Below are 21690 nucleotides of genomic sequence, written 5' to 3' on the forward strand. Positions count from 1 at the left end.
TTCGCTGATTGTAACGCAGGGATATGTGGTTTCAAGGCGAACAGCAGTAGTGCTTTTGGAAAACAGTGTACACGGAGCTCTGCTCACCTTCACTCAGCCCGCTCTGCTAATGCACGCACTTGCTCCTGCCCCCGAGGAATCTGGCCTGAACACAAAAGGGTCCAATGGAACAGCACCAGAGTGGCTGCTGTTTACATTAAGATAGCACTAATGTCATTCTGTTTTCCAGTTTAATAGCTTCAGTGAATGATGAAGTGGAAAAATGATCCTTCACAAGTTTATGCTGGGTTCTTATTTCCAGTAAAGCAAAATAAAATTTAAAAACTATGCTCAAAGAAAGCCACAAAACAAAACTGAAGTTTAGATTTCACTTGAAAGCAATTGGAAGTTGAAAAAGTTCATAAAACACTCGTTCTGAAATCTGAATCTGCTACGAGCACCAGCTTTTGAACAGGCATGTTTCTTATTGGGAGGAATTAGACAGTCCTTTTCCAACATTCCAGTGGCAGTCCAGACACCACCAGAGATGCAAAACATGGACAGTTACACAATGGAAGGCTCGGATACGTTTCCTCCTCCTACTATGCTTTTCTTTTTCTTGGGGGGGAGGTGGGGAGGTGGGTAGGGAGGGGAAGGTAGTCAGATAATATAAACTATATTAGCGTATACAACAATTACCTCTTAGGGGCTCATCAAGCCAGTTATCCTCCATAGCTGTAATCTGTTGTGTTTTTCACTCTCAGGTTTCAAGGATGCCCAAGAGAAGATCAGAAGAAAGACAATGATAGAACGAACTTCTAGAAATGTCCCTTCCCCCTTCTTTTTTCAGGCAGAGGTAGAAAAGGGGGCAGGGAGGAGATAGAACTTTAGGTCACTGAGTTCTCAGGTCGGCATGTAGCCTTTGTTCAGCACCCGCACCCATCATCAGTGTCGGGCCTGTACCCTAAGGGAGCTCACCAACTTGCTCTAATCTGGACCTAGCTCTGTCCAACTACTACTTAGGTAGTAGTTTGTCGGTTAAGGTTTGGGGGAACTAGGGGTGCCCAAGGCAGAGCAGACACCAGTAAAATTTCAAGAAACAGTAATTTCTACATGTGGCTGAAGTGGAGGAAATTGCAGGAGACATGGGCTGGCTCAGCATACTTCTAAATACAACAGGACTGCCTAACAGTAATAGGCACCAAGGAGGTGTACAAAAGCTGGACAGAAAACAGGAAGTGTGAGAGAAGTACAGGCAGATCCTGGCTCCCCTGAACACTCAAGTTAGGACAATCAGATGTTCCTTCCATTTCCTGACACAGCTCCAGACTAAGTGTGTTTCTGTCCCTACAGCACACCATGGAGGAAGGCTTAATGGAAGAAGCACAGACTGTGGTGTCCAGACCCTCGTCATGGTTGGCCCAGTGTCTGTGGGAATTCAGCTCACAGAGACCGTGGCAATGACAGTATTCTGTGGCATTATCTAGTGCTGTTCCATGAGAAGATAAAACAGGTTAGTACTCAGAGACTTCAGTCAGGGTGTGGAGGGGCAGCCTGTCTTATGCAGCTCATGCTCTGGTTAACATCCTCATAAGCTGGAAGAAGCACCAGGAGGCCTACCTGGTGTGCTAGAGCTAAAGGGGCAGTGTTTGTGCGGGGTCCAGCTGCAATCATTGAAGTTGAAAAAGCTTGGGAGGGCTACATGTTTGTCTCTTGTTGTATCAGGCTTGGGGATGCTGGCATCTTTACTCTAGATTCTTTCCAAAGAACTGACTACGATATCTTCTTGCGGAAAATGTTTCATGAGTAAGCACCATCTCACATTTTCACTGACTTTGGTCAGTAGATTTTTGATTTTTGTCAGAGTAACCAAGATGGCCTCTGGAAGAGTGGGAGTGAGAATGTCTCTCCAGTTCCACTAGGGCAGCAGCCTTGAGCCCTGTGATAGCAGATCATATTAGAAGGTTTTAACTGCAATGTTAATTTTATTTTTTTCTGATTGTAAGCAGATATTCGCAATGTTCCCTGGCTGTTTAGTGCAGGTCTCACAAATCACAGATTTAGATTCAGTTCTCTGAATCTCTTTATGCAAATTCTAAAATTCTAAAGATGGTTATCTTTCAGCAACTCATAAATTCAAGGTCATCACAGTTGTCACAAAGACTGATAGGACCCCAAAATAAGTGACTGCAGGCTTACAAGGAGCACATGAGCAGAAGGCTGTTTTAGATCTTACAGGAGGCAAAGCATTGAGTGAAAACTTTTTACAGGGTTTTTTTTTCCTCCTGGACAAGCCCAACTGCTACTTTACATTTCAGAATAGGCATCCGAAGGCATTAGATTCTTTTCCTACATTTTGTTTGTCTTTGGAGTAGGAGGAGACAGCTATAAATAAGCAGCCAGCCTCTGTATGCTCAGGCGACTGAGCTGTAAAGGAATCATCTAGATTAGCAGTACTTCTGCTATATGGTGATGTCTTCAAGAAGCAGCAGCAAAATATGAAAAGGGAGGGGCAAGCCAGAGCTGTGTTGTGCTTAGTGGCTACTAATCAAACCTGAAGTTTCCCAGCCTGGGGAAAAAAAAGGGAGCGGGGCTCATGGATTCAACTTTATTGAACATAAGTATGAGCAGCATGGGCATGGCAACACTGGCAAGAAGCTAGGTGGCAGTTGTATTGGGTGCTAATATTCTTTCAGTCACTCCTGACCACATAGCAAAGATACAGACTCTACTAATGATTGGGTAAAAATAGATAAACCAAAACCCAATTATATCTTGAGAAAGATGATGACTCAGCAACTTTTATCCAGGATGACACCTAGAAGGGTGGGGAACCATCTGGGGTCTCAAAGCGATGGCCAATGGGATGGCACACAGAAGAGAAGGGAGGAGATGAGACAGAGGGAGAACTTAGGACACTGGACAAAATCAGAACCATGAAAGAGGATGAGTGATGAAAAAAGGTTGGTAGTTGGTCTGTAAGAGTGATGTGAGAAAGTCAGGACTGACTCTCACATGTGTGCTATTGCTCCAGTAATTCTAGAATAGTGCAGAATATAGTATTCTGTTCATGGAACAGAGGTGGTGAGAGCCTCTGTTAACTTATGTATGCTCTTGTCATGTCTGCTCTGGATCTCATGATTCAATGAGGAAGACCCTATTCAACTCTAGTAAATTGTTGCTTGGTCTTTAATTTCTTATTGTTATAGCAATGGAAATGATCAAGTAACCAAGAAAGAAAATAAGAAAACCCTAGGGATCTCAGTAATCAATAAATGTTTGCAGGCTGGGCCCAGCCAGCACCCTCACTGGGTGTTTGCCAATGCAAGTGGGATAGTGTGATCTAGAAGCTTTGTTAGAACTGGTTTCTGCCAAAGGTGAAAGAGACTGACGCTGAGATTTCCAAAAATTCAGGAGTCCAATGGGAAGCAGTAATCACAAGCTTCCATTCTGAAGCTGAAATAACTCTGAATCCTTCCCTTTCACTTAGAGAAGAACATGAATACCATGTCATTATTTTAGTTTACTGAGCTGCTGTTCCAAATGTTCTTGGGAGCATTAATGCTAAAAGGGAACAGGGGATGGGAGCGCTGCTATTTTCAATCACATAAAGGACAGAAATCCTTTTAATTATGACCATGCCAATCCCCATCCTGCTAAAACAGCTAATTACATGTCAGGAGGACACTCAGTCATTCAGAACAATTGCCATTATATTTTTATATATTCACTCTATGCTGCCCCCCACCCTCAATTACCATGGTTACAATTTGAAAAGATTCAGCCAAACTTTCATTCGATCGCAGCACACCAATGCGAATTTGAGAGTTAATTATGGCTGTACTGAACCACTCTCATTTAAAAGGGAATATGAAAATGGAGTCAAGAGAGCTGGCATCCCAAGATTAAAGGGTGTGCCGAGCTGAGTGCTACCCACACACTGGCTAGCTATTCAGAGAGGCTCAATCAACCACAGAGGGCAGCTTGAGCAAGCAAGGGACTGCTGTTCCGACTGGGCAAACAAATAAAAAAACTGGCCATGTAGAAACGGTAGCAGGAGAAGAGAATGGCCATGTTCTCTTCAAAATGTGTGTTAAAGCAGTGGCTAATGAGATGATGGGTATAGAATGTGCATAGTAAAGCAGATAAGCATTTTTATATCATTAATGATTTTAACTTGAATAAAATCAACTAGAATTTGTTCTGCCCCAAACAGCATATTAAGAATGACATAAAAAGAGGTTCAGGGATACCCACATTTGTAATTCCAAGGCATTTATGTCAAGACAGGTAGGAAGTCCAGCCAAATTTTCCCACATTCTCTTCTTTCCTGTATCATCCTCTGGATTACAAAAGAAAGCCAATGTTACAGGAAATGGGATTTCTCAGATCCTTGGCTTTTTCTTATTTCTCATCCCTACCAAGTAGGAGAAATAAAACTAAATGAAAACTTCACAGCATTTGACCGTGCATATATGAAGTTGCATTTCAGACAGGTGAACTAACCACCAAGTCTAAGATGGTCAGAGCAGTAGCTTAAAATCAACCAATAGCCTATCAAATATCAAACCTAACCTGTTTATGAGAACAGAGTTTCTGTGCTATAAAACTGACTTACTGGTTTCATGTATGTAAAAAACCTTTCCTTCCACCTTAGCGAAGTTAGTTCTCTTGGGCACTGAAGGAAACCAAGAATACCTAATAACCAAAGGAACCACATTACAGAAAAACAAAGGGCCTCTGCTTTGACAGCATGTTACCCTGAAATTCTCAAGAGATTAGTAGGCCAGGCCTAGTTGTCTCCCTGGGAAAGCCCTCCGTTCTTACTGGGGTACAATATCTTTATAATGGATAACTGGCTCACTCAGGTATTCCTGGGTAATGTAAGTCAGACAACATGGAAATGAAGAGACAGTAGGAGGGTTTTCAGGGCATGCGGCTCCGGCTGCCAGATTCAACATGGCTGACAACTGATCCCCAAATCCTGAGTAAACATCTTTGCTATTTAAAGAGCACATAAAACAAGGAATGCTGTAACTCCCACCCCAGTCCCTCAAAAGATACCACCAGTGGGAGCTGGTCAGTGTGCCCAACTTTCACTTGGGAAATTTTGACAGACAAATCTGGCTCAGTAAAGCTATAATGGATTTGGCTGTTCTCGATGCAGCTCCAATGAATACAGTAGTAAAACATTACTAATAACCATAAAAACAAAAGCATGGCAAATCTAAAACCACTCTTAAGATTTAACTTACAAACATTAAAACAGAAACCGGTAGACAACGTACAAGGTCAGTACTGTTCAATGTACGTTGAGCACAACTACAAGAAAAATTATTGCCTAAGAATCTTTTGAGACTCATAGGGAAAAATACCATGGTTGTTCTCTGAACAACAAAAGATAAAGGAAATTGCCGAAGGCAGAGCCATGAATGGGAAGACAGCTTGTTATCAACAAAAGAGTCAGGACTTGCAGTTCACATTTTTAGGATGGGGTGGGAGAATATTTGTGAAAAAAAATTTCCCACTGTTTTGGATAGGGATAGTATAAGCAATCAGTGGAATATGTAGCTGGTTAATACAAGAAGTGTTTGTGTTCAGGGATGGGCCCCCCATTTACATTTCCTGCGATTAGCAAACAACTTTAGATCAGAACTTAGAGGAAAATGGAAGAAAGACCATTCTTGATGGAAAGTATGTGACTAGAGAATTCTGATTGAGAATGCATGTTTGTTATGACTGTGTTTAAGAGGGGAATTTCTAAAATTAGTATCTGCTAAAGACATAGGTTAAATCTGAAAACCTGTATCAGTGAATTCTTCATGACTTGAGGTAAAATATATATCTGGATATTTGTATCTAACACAGTGGTGGTGAATCATAAATCTACCAGGAGCTAGAGTACCAGATCTGCATACTTCAGCACATGAGCTGCTTCCTCACCCATGGCATCTTAGGGGGTCATCTCTCTTGAGATGTGGTATAAAGTGCCTCAAAGGGGGGGCTCTATGCTGTCCTACTTCTGTAAAGAAAACTGCCTTATGTGGTGCTCCAATATTATAAGCTTTGATGAAATTTAAGCAACTATTTGGTGCTGGATGGAACTAGCAAATCTCAGATGGAGAGGATGCTACATACCCTCCCCTGGCCTTCAATGGATCTTACAGCTATAAACAGGCAGAAATCTCACTAAGATGGTCTATTTTTAAAAGATTCCTATGTAAGGTATTTTGAGATGGGTGGGAGGCGTGTCCATATGATCATACTAACTAAATTAAAGCATCTTAAAAAAAATAACAAATTACAGGAATATTTTTTTGGCAAGGCTGCTCCCACCTCACATTTTTTCAGTCTTTAAATCTTTGAAAGAGTTTCTGGGGCCTGAAAAAGGCTATGATGAGGTAAGAGAAGAGGAACAGAACAGCAAAAAAGCACAGAACAGTTTCTTAAAAGTTGGCTATTCTCTTTTCAGGAATGGAGCAGCTTAGAGTTTGCTCTGTCAATACCACTGTTAAAACCTAAAAACAGAAAGAGGTTTGCCATCCAAAGATTCTAGAAGTTAAACAGTAGCAGCTCTATATACCCTTACACCAACTAAGAGAGTCTGGACAAGCAGTAGAAAAGAACCTGGTGAAAAGTGGAAAACTGATGACAGATTTATATCTTGACCCCAAGGAAGTAAATTCTTACTCTTGATAAATAAGCCAAAGTTCTAGGTAAGGTAATGGAGCCTTAAGAGTAGGCCAGTCGTCATCTCATTATAAGGAGAATTATGTGAGAAAAGAGTCCATTGTCATATTCTTATCAAACTCAACATCATGCTGTTCTTCACTGTTGTAGCAGTATCCTTTCAGGTTCATTTCATTGCCAGGGAGGGCCAGGATGTTAACTCCACCTGACTCTCTGAAGCTTACTTTGTTCTGTAAAGATCTTAACCTTTTGGCTCTTCCGTGGCAATCACTGTGTTTTTTTAGCAACTGCATCTGTCTCAATAAGTTGAATCTGTTTCTTTAAAAAAAACTTAGCAAGAACAAATGATACTAGCAATCCCATCATAAAGAAGCTATCAGTTTTAATCATCTCCTTACAGTAAATCATGGATGTGGCTTGTGAGAGAATGCTAGTTTCCTCCTCTCCTTTTTCTTCCACAAATGAGAGTGAGCAGACAAAATTCCACCAAAGTGAGGAGATTAATCCTATACTTCTCTTTAGCAGAATAATAGGAAAAGGTAACACAATCTTACAATGGAAGTAAAAAGTCAAATGAACCAAGAAATAAACTGGGGGTAGAGGAGAATCATTCCTGAGAATAACAAATGCTACTCTTCAATTGGTTCAAGTAATACAGTAAAATAAGAGAAGGCTTCCCTGTTTTACTTCAGTTCTTGGAAGCCAGACCAAGTACATCCCCCTCCCACTCAGCCCCCATAAAGTCCACGGACAAAAGCAGGACAGGCACTGCCAAGGGCTCTGCAAAGTCACTGACACAGAGAAGTGCGCTTAGGCCCTCCCCAAGATTCTTCCTGCCACATTCATAAGCAGGATTTGCAGCTTAGGAGATGATGCACTCAGTGTGTGCCTTAAGTGGAATAAGACCAGCGCAAAGCTGGAGGAGGATATTCAGTATTTCACGAGTGAGGGTGGGGAGGAATGAAGAAGATGTTAGTTCAGTCTCTCTTTCTCTCTCCACAGTTTTAGGTTGAATACATTTGGTGACGGAGTGAAGAGGTAAGGAAATGGCATTTTCCTTGTAGAAATTCTTTTCAAGCAATGGACAAAAAGACACAAGCCCCACCCCATATTCCACCTTAAGCAAGGTTTCATTATATATATAAATGAGAGATGGAATGAGGCAGAAAATACAGAGACGCACCCGACGCTGCTACATTGAAGGCTGTTTCCTCTTACCCACAGTGACAGTGTGTCATTTAATCAGGATGCCAAGAGATCATTTTCATACAAGGCCAGCAGATGTAATTTTCTTTGATGCATGAATAGTTCATCATTTTGCGACTAGATGACAAGGTGATCACAGGGTGACTTTATAACGCAAGTTCACTGTTTGGTATTTTTGAATTCTCAAAATGAAAAAAAAAAGATTTATCAAATATAAATATCTTTAAAAAGTAACAAAAGTGCTACATATGTGATCAAGGAAAAAGTTCCATTACTTACTGCTGCTTAAAGTAGATTAAACTTTACAAATATTACCACATCCATTATCAATATGGCTTCCAATTATTAAATACATTGCCTGTAGCAATATAGCTTTTACACCTCTACAAGGACAGAGTAAAAAGGAACACCAAACCAGTCACATCCCCTAGTATCTCGCACCTCCTTTCTTCTGCTCCTGTTTGACCAAATGTTTATATTTCTGTGGTAGTATAATTTTTACTACAGAGTCCTCTATCATTCTCTGATTGAGGGGCTTCAGTTAGTGGATACCAAACCAGTATGTTTGTTTACTCTTTTGGCCTTCACTCCATCCTTGAAAGCCATTTTTGGTAGCAGGGAAAGGGGACACTGACAGGAGGCAGAGTGAGGGCCATGATAACATCTAGCACTTTCCAGGCAGGCACTGATACTGTGCTGCGGAATGTACAGTGGTTCTGAGAACTGGACATCCATTCAAACATTCAGCTCATATTGTTTCCCAGTGCTCTCAAGCCAATTTCTTTTTAAATGACTTTTATTTTTTGTTTTTAATCATGGTCCCAAAGGCAAAAGGCAGTATTTTATCTATGAAGCCTCACAGCTTATTGAGGAAAGGATGTCTGTGTCAGGCATGTTAACACCAACCAAAATCTGAGATTGAGTTTTTTGTCATTGACATTCTTAGCACAGCACCCAGAGAAGTATAATTTAGCCACAGTGTGACTATAATGAGGCACGGCTTATTGCAGCTGGAAATCAATGATTCTAGTGTTCCTTTTACTCTGTGGATACTCCCCCAAAGGTGCCTGTCACTCCTGTGCTATTACCTCAGCTTGCATCCTATCAGTCTTGGGGAAGGACGAGGTGGAACGGGACTAGTGTTACAAGAATCTAAAGGTACCCAAGATTTTACATACAGCCTAATAGTCGAGAACTGAGGGCTATCTAAATACCTGGAAGCACTTTCTTGGAATGCTAAGACGGAGCAGCAAGATTTTCTAGCCGTGGGGGCAGGGAGAGGGAAGTTTGGTTGGTCGGTAGTTATTATTTACTGGGATTTAATACTGAGAGAGTATATGCAAAGGCTGAGGGCACCATGCCATCTTCACAGAACAAGACCCTAACGGCTACCTGACATACAAGAAACTGCAAGTTATACTGTAAGAACACATGTTAAGGACCGAGGAAAGTCTGCTAAGGTGCTACGTCTAAACTAAGTTTACTTGGCATGTTTAACCTTCCCTGATCAGTCATCATCCAGGGCCTCTGTCTTGATTTCGCTGGCTCCTTGTCGGGCCAATGCCAAGATAGTGTGGTTGACTGCTGCCATTTCCACAGCTAATGAGATGGGGTCTTGGTGGTCACTATGGCTCGTGCTGTCATCCTAAATGTGTAGAAATAAGAAATGACTGTTATTACTGGAATGACAAAACACTCTAGCTCACAAAAAGGCATGCTGGGACAAAAGAAAGCAGAACATTCATGGGAGGAAATGGTGAGGAAGGGTCTCATGAGAGGAAGAGGTGACTTGTATTTAAGTAGACACTGAATGGATATAGGCCCAGAGAGTCCTTGTTGACATTTTTGTGATTCAACAAATAAAAGGTGCTTAAAACTTTTTTTTTTCCGAGAACCTTATTGATTCCATTAGAAAGATTGTTGGTGATAATGATCAAACTTGGAGTGACTGAAACCAACAGTAATAGGAATGTTTGTTTGCAACATTGTAGCACTAATACTTGAAAACCACACTAGTAGTAAGTTCCAGGTTGCTACTCTTAAAAATAAATTATTAGAATGCATGGTATCTCTATACTGAAGTCAGGAAATTAGACAAAAACAAAACTTTGGGCATTAGTATCTTGCAGATAAAATGCATTTTTGCAAAGAAAAGATTTTTCTCACTTTTAACAGGATGAAGTGTCTCTGCCAGATATGGCTCTGAAAGAAAGGTGAGGAGCTCTCCTTCTGGAGGCAGCTGTGTGCGGGCTGGCAGGTGTCTCACTTAGAGGGAGTGTGAAGTTCTCCTCCCTCGAAAGGATGTGTTAAAACAATAAAGCTGTGAAGGAAACTTGCATTGCAGGATGTACGTCAGGCACTGAAGACGGTGTTACAAATAAGGGGTACGTTTCTCACCTGTCACATCTTCAGGGGAACTCTGTATCAAAGAGCTTTGGAAAGGGTAAGTCCCTTGGGGGAAAAAGCATGGGATGTGCTGCCCTCAGGGCATCTGTAAAAAAAGATGGAAATGATCCATCTATATTGGTAGACTGAAAAATAACAGGAATGTTTCCAACTAGAAAGACTTACAGAACATTCTCTTGGAAAGGAGGGCTATAGTATGGTTTGGAGTCCTTGGAAAGTGTGAGTGGTGGTGGTAAGTTCCAGTTCTCATAGAGGAGTCTTTCTCATTTCAAAGGGTTCAGCCTCACATCACACACACTCCTGGCGTGTCCGTGCCCAGCCTGCACACAGGCTGTAAAGCAGCTAGCATATGGATGCGCACAGTGGGCTATACCAGTGAACCACCGAGGGAGAAGGAAAACTTGCAGGGAAGAACACCAGTGTTTCTGTTGGTGCCTGGGGAGGGGGATCATATATTCTTTGCATATTCCAAATGGAAAGGAAAGGAAATCCTGTAAAAATTTTTAAGGAAATATATTGGGGGTGAGGGTTGCAGTGGGAGAGGAGCTTGCTTGTATTCTTTCTTACTGACTTATTCCATGCAGTGGCTACAATTAAATACATTTTTCCCCAAGCAATGCAGAATAAACCAGGGCTAGGTGAGAAGGCATGCAGGTGTCATATTTATGAGCGAATGCATAAATTGATGTGCCAGAGACACTCTGGAAGAACCACTCCTGCTCAAGAGGTCCCCGATGCAACGGGGCCAGAGTGGGTGGGGCCTCCCATGGTGCCCTGCATCGGTCCATGTTTAGGCATGGGTCACAGCTGCCCAGCTGCCCCTAGAATTTCTCGAACACTGAGTGTGTGTGGTGATGGTGTAACTTGCTTGTTTGGATCAGATCCTCCTCTCTTCTTCTACCTTCTCTGCTTCTCTGCCTCCCTCTGAACTTCGTCCCTCCTCCTCCTCCCCATTGCGTACTTGCCAAGTATCCTGTTGTATGACAATAAATCCATGTGGGTGAGTAACAATTGCTCACAACTGAATCTTACCACATTCCTTTCACATTACATGAAAATCTAACTAAACACATGAACAGAGATGAGGGACACCGCTTCCCCTCCCCCACCCCAGATAACCACATCCATGAAATTGAATTGTCACACTATCCCACTGCTTAGCAACCAAGAATCTCTGCCCAGCTACTTGGCTGCTTACCTGTTCCGAGTAGTCATTCCCATCAACGTCATCACTGTTGGAGTGGCCGCCTGGACTCTGTACGTCGATCCCATGACTCTCCAGGATTGCTGCTTCTTCGAAAAAAGCAAATAGATCCCTAAATTATCTGTTACCTCCTCTGAGTGACTGAAACATTGAACTTACACGTGTTCCCACAAGAACCTATTCTAGATTTTATTTCTTTCAAATTGCAGATGGGTAAAATTCAACTGCGTATAGGTCAGGAAAGATCCTGTTTGCCATGACTGGATAAGTTTGAATATTGTTAGATAATTCATAAAAGTTGCTAACTAATTAAAATCTCTCTTGTTTTGTGTTTCTATGAAGTGTCTGAGAATTATAATGAAGAACAAGATGCATATTTTAAATGAAAAGCAATTTTAGAAGCTCAAAACCACTGTTTTTTTTTTAAAAACATCAGTTCAAATTCCATCAATTCTTTTTTATTACGGAAAAAACCCATTCTTTTTTAAATTGTCACAGTTCTCTCTAGGGAAGTTTTTGCATCTTCTTTCTGCACCCTGGCTTTAATAAGAAATAACTGACAAATAAAAATTGTAAGTATTTATAGTATACAATGATTCCATCCATGCAAACATTGTGGAGTGATTAGATCAAGAATTCTGTGAATCTGTGGTGTTCTCTTACTTGAATATTATGGTTGGTGGAGAATGAAGCCTGTGGTTATAGCATGGATTAAAATTATGTCTCTGCAAAAATTGAAAAAAGAAAGACAGAAGATTGAAGGGGGAGAAGTATGGTTATCTTTTTAGAACTGTACCTATGAAATATGTAAAATCTGTTCTTTATATTAAAATTTAAAAAAACCAAGAATTCTAATTTCTTAATTTCTCTTTATCTCTGCCTTTGATTCTATTTCTTGTCTATTCAATCTCTTTCATCCAAATCCTATTAATAAGGTATTTCCTAATATCTAAGGTACAGCCCATTAATAAGCAACTTGGGTATTGCATTTCCTCTCTCAAGACCATGAACCTTTATTGTACACCACAGGAGTAATCAATTGGTTGGGGGGGGGGCATCATAAATTCTGCATTCCGGAATACTAAAAACTGTGAGCTTTATAGATAACAGTGCCATTATAACAACACAAATAGCATGAACAGTGCTAATTTTGTGCTATTTAAAATACACTGAAGAAAAATGGAAGGGCAATTTTGTATTAGTGTTGAATGTTAAGATCATTCAGACTTGTAGTCTCTTGAAATAAACAGGATGTTTATAAAGCACTCCACAAGGGGAAATAGCCCCTCTGATACATTACCGATATTGGCTCGCCTCTTGATCTCCTTCCGCCTGTTAGCAAACCAGTTATACACTTTCAGGGAGGTAACTCTTTCCAGATCTGACAGCTTTTTGCCTGTGAATGCACACAAGATTCCCATCAGCTCTCTCTGGGACCCAAGAAGAAACTAGTTAGAAGAACCAGCAGGTTTTTTGTTTTGTTTTGTTTTGTTTTGAAGATGTTTTTGATTGCCTTCATTGTCAAAATAACAGATGCAGGCTGAATTTTTTCAGCATAACCTGATATTATGTACATATTTATTGCTAAATGAACAAATACATGAAGATATACCTACCAACTAATACCACAATGTTATCCAATACTGAAAATTTTTACAGTCAGTCTACTAGAGGGAAGTTCAGATGACAGTACCTGGAGACTTCATTTAGTTAGCATCATTCTAGAAAAATAAGTCATTCTTCCTGTGAATAGATGCCCAGAAAATGGAAATATACTTACATTTTGAGGTCTTATCAAAGCTTCCTGCTGTCTTAGACAGAGGGTATTAGACATGTTTTCCTGAAGGCTAAAGGTCACTATGTCCGTGCATTATTTGAATATGCTGGAGTACATGATACCAACCAGGCTGCATTTTAGGATTTACTGTCATCTTTGCTGTCAAGTGTGATTTCTTACAAGCTTGCCAGTGGGAATTTACCTGTACCAGTCCCTTTTCTCCTGTGCTTTTCTGTCTTGCAGCTTTCAGTCCACAGTGGTTGGAGAAAACAGGTTGGTTAGGGCCTTGATAGATGGGGAAGTATTTTCCAGGAAAATGTGAAGTCCCTGCATAGCTTTACAGCCAAAACTTTTGGCTTATGTTAAATGGCATATTTGCTTTCACGTGTCGTTGAAGCTGAGGTTACATGGTTAAGATTGCTAGCAGACTGGTTTTCAAATACTGGAGAATAAATTACTGTTGTTATAGAACACGGATACTTTCTGTAAGTTGATCAAAACAACTGGACAAATGTAAGTCAACTGGATCATCTTAACTGAAAGTTGTTTCTGATAAAAGATATGAAAAATGTGGGATAGTATTCTAGGGTAGGTAAGAAACTGTATCTGAAGAATTTAAGTAGCCTGTGCACTTCCATAGGAAGAACAGGACTTCAAAATGTCATTACCCTCTGTTTCTCAAAGCCAAGCAGAAGTCATTCCACTATAGGAAGGAGTCAAAAGCCAACTCCAAAAAAATTCTATTCACTAAAATGACAGATAAATACACAATTTAAAAACCCCTTTTTTATTAATGAATATTTTAAACTTTAAAATTATTTTGGAATTGATATATTTATATTGAGTTTTTGGAAAAAGAACGCTATTTATTTAAAACAATGCTAAAGTTTGCTATCTAATGTTGGAACACTCCCTTGAAAGCATCCAATGAGCCTTTGGGTTTTAATATCTTAGTACGATCCTTCAGAAGTACTGTGTAGACAGGACTGGGCAGTGATCTGCAGAGTACAGCACAAACTAAACTGGGAGCAGCAAGTGTGATGAGCAGGGGTTCTGGTGTCCTACACACTCATCTGTAGTTCAGAGTTTTATCAGCTATCACAGAGTGAAACTGTACTTACTACCTTACCTGGCTTTTGTATAACTGCATTGCAAGCATTTGCAATTTCTTCTCTCTTTGCTTCATCTGGGTATTGATTTTCATTGAAGTAACTGCAGAGGCAACCAATAAAAAACAATGTTTTCATTTCTAACGTGTCCTCATTAAAACACTAATTCATTGAAAATATGTTCCTTTAAACCTAACATACATATATTTAGTCCAACATATCCGACAGAAAATTCAGTGGTCTCTTCTCTGCTGTCCAGTATGGTAGGCACTACTAATATGGCTACCATTAAAATGAGACTTAAGTAAGAAATGTAATTTAAATTTTTTCACTAGTTCACATGTAAATAGCAACATGTCGATAGTGCTGTTGTATGGGACACACTGCTAGACACTGCTATGCTTCATTATAAGATGCCATTCACATAAAAATTATGGCTATGATATGTATGACTGATTGAAGTCACATTTCTGTTACATACTGCCAACTGTGGCTTTTATGGTCAGATTGCCTTTATCAGCAAAAACTGGAAATTGCCCAATTGCTCAACAGGAAAATGGTAGAACAAATTATGGGGCATCTATATTTATACACAATTATTTAAAAATAATTATGAAAAAATGTTCTGCCTATTGGCCTGGAGGGATGTTTATGACATGTTCCTAAGTGAGAAAAACAATCCAAAGAATATGCATGTAATATTATCATTATAAAATTTATTAAACTCCTGCCCGTGTACATAACTTTCCATGGATGAAAGTATACCTGGCTGTAACTACTGATTACTCCCTGCAGGGCCTTAGTGGTAAGAGGTTTCAACATTATTGGCATTTTTCACATGTTAAAAAGTTATGTCTTTTTTATCCAATGGTACTTTTACTAAACTTACCCTCAGAATGACCAGACCTATGAAACTGCATGTAGGAAAAGGATTACTCAGTAGTGTTCTGTCATCTATGAGTACAATGAAATAAATTTTCATGCTTTGAACCTATAAACTTAAAATGAGTTCATCTAATTCTTGTACCTGTCATTCCTTCCCTCCCTGTGATGCACTTCCATCACCACCCCCGTCTACAACACGCGAGGGTGAGAAGTAGTGGGGCTAGTCTGAGTGGAGCTTCACACCCCTCTCAGAAGCCCCCTGAAAGTCCCACTGCCCTGTCATCTTTGCCTTCTCCTCAGTGAAGGGCAAACCTCTGCTGTGGTCTCTACTCACAGTAGCTGCCCCTACCTACCCACTTTTCCCTTATTAAACATGAGTCTCCAAATTGTATCCTTCCAGCCTTGTCAATAACAACTCCCTGGTGAGATCTTCTGCTCCACACCATGATGCAATCAGTACTTCCTGCATGCTTGTCTGCTATCATTTACACACACACACACACACACACACACACACACACACACACACACACACACACACACACACACACAGAGTATGTGCAAAGGTTCTTCTACTTGCTGATTCACTCCTCATCCCCAAATGCCCTACACCCAGATTGGGCTGGGCTGACCTGGGAACTCCACCTGAGCCATCAACAACACCTGTCACGGTTTCGCTTAGCCGGAATGGGGAATCAGGAGCTAGGGACAGGAATTGAACTCAGACACTCTGGGATGGGTATCTTAACCACCAGGCTAAAGAAGCACATCGCTCACATTTCTAATGGTTTTTGTTTTGTTTCTGCTGCTCTACAAACTGACAGCACTGCCTTTAGAAAGGTGGGCTCTCAGAGTCATCTCAAATTTACTAAATCAGAATCCAAATTTTAATGCTCGGTGACATCTGAGATGTACCAGATTCGTTACTTCACTTTAAACTAACAAGAATAATAATTTTACATTAAGTATGTAAAATGTGCTTGGCATTATGAATAAGGAGAAAAATTAATTTCCTAATTTGAAGGAGTTCAGAATCTATGGAGACAAGTACATATTCTTGTGGTAAGATGTCACAGGATGGCTGTACAGACAGGACTGAGGACAGATGAAGATGTGCTCAGTGTGGTGGGCAGGAGCCTGGTCAGTGCCCGTCATCTGAGTTAGGTCTCAAGGAAGGACAGGAGATGGCAAAGCAGATGGGAAAAGAAAGCTTATTTCATTCAAGAGAATAGCATGTACAAAAGCAGAATGGAAGATAAAAATTTTGAGAATTCTGAACCTGGAGAGAGAGAATGAAGACAGTTGTGTGATAAAGTTTGTCTTATTTTCTAAGAGAGAATTTTGTCCTGAAACAAATGGGGGTGGGGGGGGGCTGAGCCTGAGGTTTTCTTTTCTTTTCTCTCTCTTTTTTTTTGGTTAAGATTTATTTTTATTGGAAGGTCAGAGCCTCTATCTGCTGGTTCACTCCCTAAATGGCCGCAACGGCCAGAGCTGAGTTGATCTGAAGCCAGGAGCCAGAGCTTCTGAATCTCCCACCTGGGTCCAGGGTCCCACAGACTTGAACTATCCTCTACTGCTTTTCCAGACCATCAACAGGGAGCTGATGGGAAGGGGGCAGCTGGCACACGCATTGGCACCCATATGGGATGCTGGTGAGGATTAGCCGGGCCCCAGGCCTAAGGTTATTCAAGCCATCAAGATACACTCCTACATGTGTTAGAAAGATGACACATCGATCTTCACGATTCCAGCTTCAGAACTGTATTTTCATGATCCTAAATTCTGAAGTGCCTTAATTTACTCTGCTTCCACCAATTAAAAAAAAGTTTATCTCTAATTCCTCATGTGTCCTCACTTCTTGCTTCTTAGCCTGAACTCCTTGGTAAACTAAATTAATAGTATTCCTTAAAAACGAATACAAAGTTAAGATTGCTGAGCCGTTCTGTCCTTGCATCATCCTTGCACATCCACATTCCCACCCTGAAGAACACACTTTCTGCTTGTTTTCCTTCATCTCTCTCTCAGGGTACCAAATGTTCCCAGACAAGCTAATAAAACAGGGCCAATTGATTTCTTTATAAATTTTGACTTTTCAACTAGGTACCTCACTGATAATGGAAATTCTTTTAGTTCTTTTTAATCATCTTTGCTAACCCACCTCTCTGAAACCTTTTCACTCTGAAGTCCAAAGAATCAAATCCACCCGTGCTGTACTCTGCAGTGACTTACCCTTTTTCCCAAGCTGGAGGTTGTTTCATAGGAGTTTGTGGTAGTTTTTAGCTTCTCAATTTCCAAACCTGTTTGAGCTATCACTGAGCAGCTTGTCTCCTGGCACAGTAAGATCCATACACTCTCTCCTCTTCAAAGTAAACTTCTCTACTGTTTTTTTTTTAATCTCAGCCCCCATCTTTATTTATTTGTTTTTTAACTTTTTCTTTTGTATGTAACCCATCTTTGTCCTGTGCCCATTCGAGGACTCTATTTAAATTATTTAATGATACATATTTTCTCTCTATTGTGATATCTGAAATTAAGATCCATTTTATAATCAGTAGCATCTACTATGACCTACATACCTCATTGTGGTAACTGCTCATCGAAGTTATTGAAAAGCCTGTGACTGTCACTCTACTCCCTCCAATGTCTGATTGATATTTGTTAAGAACATCTCTAGGGGCTGATCTTGTGTTATTTTAGTGTGAAAGTCATGTCCTGGCTGCTCCACTACCAATCCAGTTCTCTGCCAATGTGCTTGGGAAAGCACTGGAAGATGGTCCAAGTGACTGGCCCTTGAATCCATGGGGGAGACCTGAAAGAAGCTCCTAACTCCCAACTTTGGACCAGTCCAGCTCCAGCTCTCGCCATTGTGGCCATTTCAGGAAAGAACCAGCAGATGGGAGATCTCTTTGTGTCCTGCCTTTTCTCTATGTTGCAGCTGCATTTCAAATAAAAATAACATTTTTATAACACAAACAGAAAAATGAACATCTCTATTCACAGCATTGTCCTGTTCAAAAAGTTTCAAAAGTTGATTATGGCAGTGTTCAGACCGCCTCCCTGACACTGGCTTTGTATCTCTATTGGCTGCATGTTATAGTCTTGGAAAAGGGGATAATCTTGGAAATTCTTTGCATCTCCATTGGTCTCATATCTGTTTTTGGTCTTCCACCCAATGCAAATCTTGTCTATCTTTTAGGAAATATCCCTCAAACACCACCCTTTTGCCAAACGTAATCTCTTCATCCTGCGAACTCCACAGTGTTTCATTTGGTTCTTCCATTTCTTTTACTTTCTAACATAGTTGTCAGCATAAGCCTTTCTTACTATACTGAAAACCACTTGAGGCCAGGGTAAAAGTGTGACTGAATTTCACAAACACTTCTTACTGATTAAAGTGGGACCAATAAAAGAATTGAGAACAACCAAGGCTAAACAGCTACTGCAAAAAAACAAAAAAACAAAAAAAAAAAAAAGGAAAAAAACCATAAGATGTAGGGTTAGAAATTATTAATTTTGGGAAGAATGATGGAGTAGGGAGAAAATAGAGAAATATGGTAGTAACATTGATGAATTTTATAAAGCATTAAGCATTAGGCTTTTCTGTTAAATATCAAAATAGAACATATGCTATTTTTATAAATTTTTTTTAATAAAAAGAATTTTGGGAAACATGACAATTCAATGATTAACATAACTATAAACAATTAATGTTTGAAAAGTATATTTGGCTCACCTAGAAAACATCAGGGTTATGATTATGTTTAGTGATTAAGACACTGTGGGCCCAGCGGCGTGGCCAAGTGGCTAAAGTCCTCGCCTTCAACGCACCAGGATCCCATATGGGTGCCGGTTCTAATCCCAGCATCTCCACTTTCCATCCAGCTCCCTGCTTGTGGCCTGGAAAGCAGTCGAGGACAGCCCAAAGCCTTGGGACCCTGCTCCTGTGTGGGAGACCCGGAAGAGCTCCTGGCTCCTGGCTTCAGCTTGGCTCAGCTCCAGCCGTTTGTGGTGGTCACTTGGGGAGTGAATCGTCAGATGGCAAATACTTCTGTCTTTCCTCCTCTCTCTCTCTCTCTATATATATATATATAGAATTTGTCTTTCCAATAAAAATCTTTAAAAAAAGTATAAATCCACTTTATTGGAGAGCCTATATAAGAATTAATAAATATTGATAGTATATAAGTTTATCACAGTTAAAAGTTTTAGAATTTGGGGCCATCATTGTGGTACAGTGGGTAAAGCAACCACCTGAAATGGGCACTGGTTCCTGTTCCATTTCTGATCCAGCTGCCTGCTACTGTGCCTGGAAATGTAGCAGACAATGGCCCAAATGCATGGGTCCCTCCACCTACACTGGAGACCTAGAAGAAGTTTCTGCGTTGGGACCCACTCTGCTCCAACTGTTGTGACAATTTGGGAAATAAATCCAATGGATGTAGGATCACTCTCTGCCCTTTTCGCTCTGTTTCCGTTAACTGTGCTTTTCAAATAAACAAATCTTTTAAAAACTTTTAAAAAATATCTATTTTTATTGGAAAGGCAGATATACAGAAAGAAGGAGAGACAGAAAGATCTTCGTATTTGCTGGCTCGCTCCCCAAACAGAACAGTAGGCGCTGAGCTGATCCACAGCCAGGAGCCAGGAACTTCTTCCAGGTCTCCTACATGGGTGCAGGTCCCAAGACTTTGGGCCATCCCCAATTGCTTTCCCAGGCCACAAGCAGGGAGCTGGATGGGAAGTGGAGCAGCTGGGATGCAAACTGGCACCAATATGGGATCCTGGCACATACAAGGTGAGGACTTTAGCTGCTAGGCTACCATGCCAGGCCTAACATGTTTTAAAATTCATTTAATCTGTGTTTAAATATCATGAGTATTAAAATAAAGACTGTTAGAGTAAAAAAAAAAATCAGGAGCTTTTTCCAACTCAAAGGTTCAAAAACTTAAGTCAATTTAGTACTTTAAATCTCTAAGCTTGGGCCCAGCGGCATGGCCTAGCGGCTAAAGTCCTCGCCTTCAATGCACCAGGGTCCCATATGGGAGCCGGTTCTAATCCCAGCATCTCCACTTCCCATCCAGCTCCCTGCTTGTGGCCTGGGAAAGCAGTCAAGGATGGCACAATGCTTTGGGATTCTGCACCCAGGTGGGATACTCTGAAAGAAGGTCCTGGCCCCTGGCTTCGGATCGGCACAGCACCGGCCGTTGCGCTCACTTGGGGCATGAATCATCGGATGGAAGATCTTCCTCTCTATCTCTCCTCCTCTCTGTATATCTGACTTTGTAATAAAAACAAATCTTTTTAAAAAACTAAATCCCTAAGCTTGGCAACTGATTCTTTTCTGTAAAAAAATTCTTTTTTTTATTCTTTTTGTAAAAAACAAACGTGAACTATAGTTGACTATAACTAGAGAGGTGTACAAGGGGATTGTAGGTCCCATCTTCTTTTTCTGTAATATTTCAATGTGTTTAAATACTAAATCAAGATATACAGTATAACTTAAGCTGGTAAACATATTTAAGAACCCTTATGGTAAATAAGTTTAAAGTTCTTAAAATATTTTTTGGTGGGGATAGCACTGATGTAAGTGGAAGAATTTTTATGAATGATAAAATAGACCAGGAAACACAACTGTCAATCCCTGTGTATGACCTGACTATGATTAAGGCACAGTCACATGAATAAAATAGGACACCTGATCTCACAAAACTGTGGTTCAACTGACGGAAGACAGTTTACGGAAACATTAATAAAAGGAATTAAAACAGTCAAAATGTAACTTCACTGTGACGAGCAAAACTCAGCTACTTGCTAATTAATACAAACAATACATCAATTCAGAAGAGATTCTACAGAGTGGACTGATTTGCCAATGTTCACTGGACCGGCCAGGCTTCTGAGGTATGCACAGGCTCCTGGCGCAACATCAACAGTAAACCCAATTCATTAAGGCACAAAAACCCAAGATGCATTTGGAAAATGGAAGGCAACTAGTGACCTGAGTAGACTCCAGCAGTTCCACAGACAGTGCTATTATCTTAGATTATTAATACCTGCCTCCTCCCACCCCCTCTCCCAAGTATCCCATTTTAGATCATTTGCTCACATGAAGATAACATATAGATTTATCTAAATTTAATATCAACCAAAATTTCCTGAGTCTTTCATGTCTGCTTGTCATAAAATGGTATCATTGCTCAGAAAAAAGGCATGAATGAAGAAAATAGGAATGGGTCCCAGCAAATCATGTGGGAGGCCTGCTGCAACCATCTGAGGAATGATTAATATAGAGAAAATTTTCCTCCTGCCTCCCTCCCTCTCTCCTTTCATTTTCCTTCTTTCTTCCTTTCCTCTGGCTCTTTCCTTTTGTCACCCCACCTCCCATATGTGGAATGGATTCTTGTAGAGAGGAATTCTTTTCCTTCTTTCCTACC

General features: G+C 40.5%; 1 protein-coding gene across 5 annotated transcripts in view; it reads right to left on the bottom strand.

Moving 5' to 3' along the window:
• The window catches only part of HMBOX1 (homeobox containing 1), a 152159-nt gene that overhangs the window by 3541 nt on the left and 126928 nt on the right, over nucleotides 1–21690 (bottom strand). The window contains exons 7-11 of one of the 5 annotated variants that reach the window (XM_040966013.1): nucleotides 14392–14474; nucleotides 12786–12881; nucleotides 11480–11574; nucleotides 11183–11254; nucleotides 7888–9520 (exon numbers count right to left, since the gene is read on the bottom strand). In XM_040966013.1, coding sequence (XP_040821947.1) covers nucleotides 9383–9520; nucleotides 11183–11254; nucleotides 11480–11574; nucleotides 12786–12881; nucleotides 14392–14474 — 484 coding nt within the window. In that variant the 3' untranslated portion in view covers nucleotides 7888–9382. Of the gene's footprint in view, nucleotides 1–7887; nucleotides 9521–10272; nucleotides 10367–11182; nucleotides 11255–11479; nucleotides 11575–12785; nucleotides 12882–14391; nucleotides 14475–21690 lie in introns of those variants that run through there. The other 4 variants (XM_040966017.1, XM_040966016.1, XM_040966015.1 and 1 more) reach the window with 4 other exon arrangements.

The sequence above is a fragment of the Ochotona curzoniae genome, unplaced genomic scaffold (assembly GCF_017591425.1).
Source record: "Ochotona curzoniae isolate NIBS_2020 unplaced genomic scaffold, NIBS_Ocur_1.0 scaffold_4505, whole genome shotgun sequence".
In the NCBI taxonomy this organism is placed as follows: Eukaryota; Metazoa; Chordata; class Mammalia; order Lagomorpha; family Ochotonidae; genus Ochotona; species Ochotona curzoniae.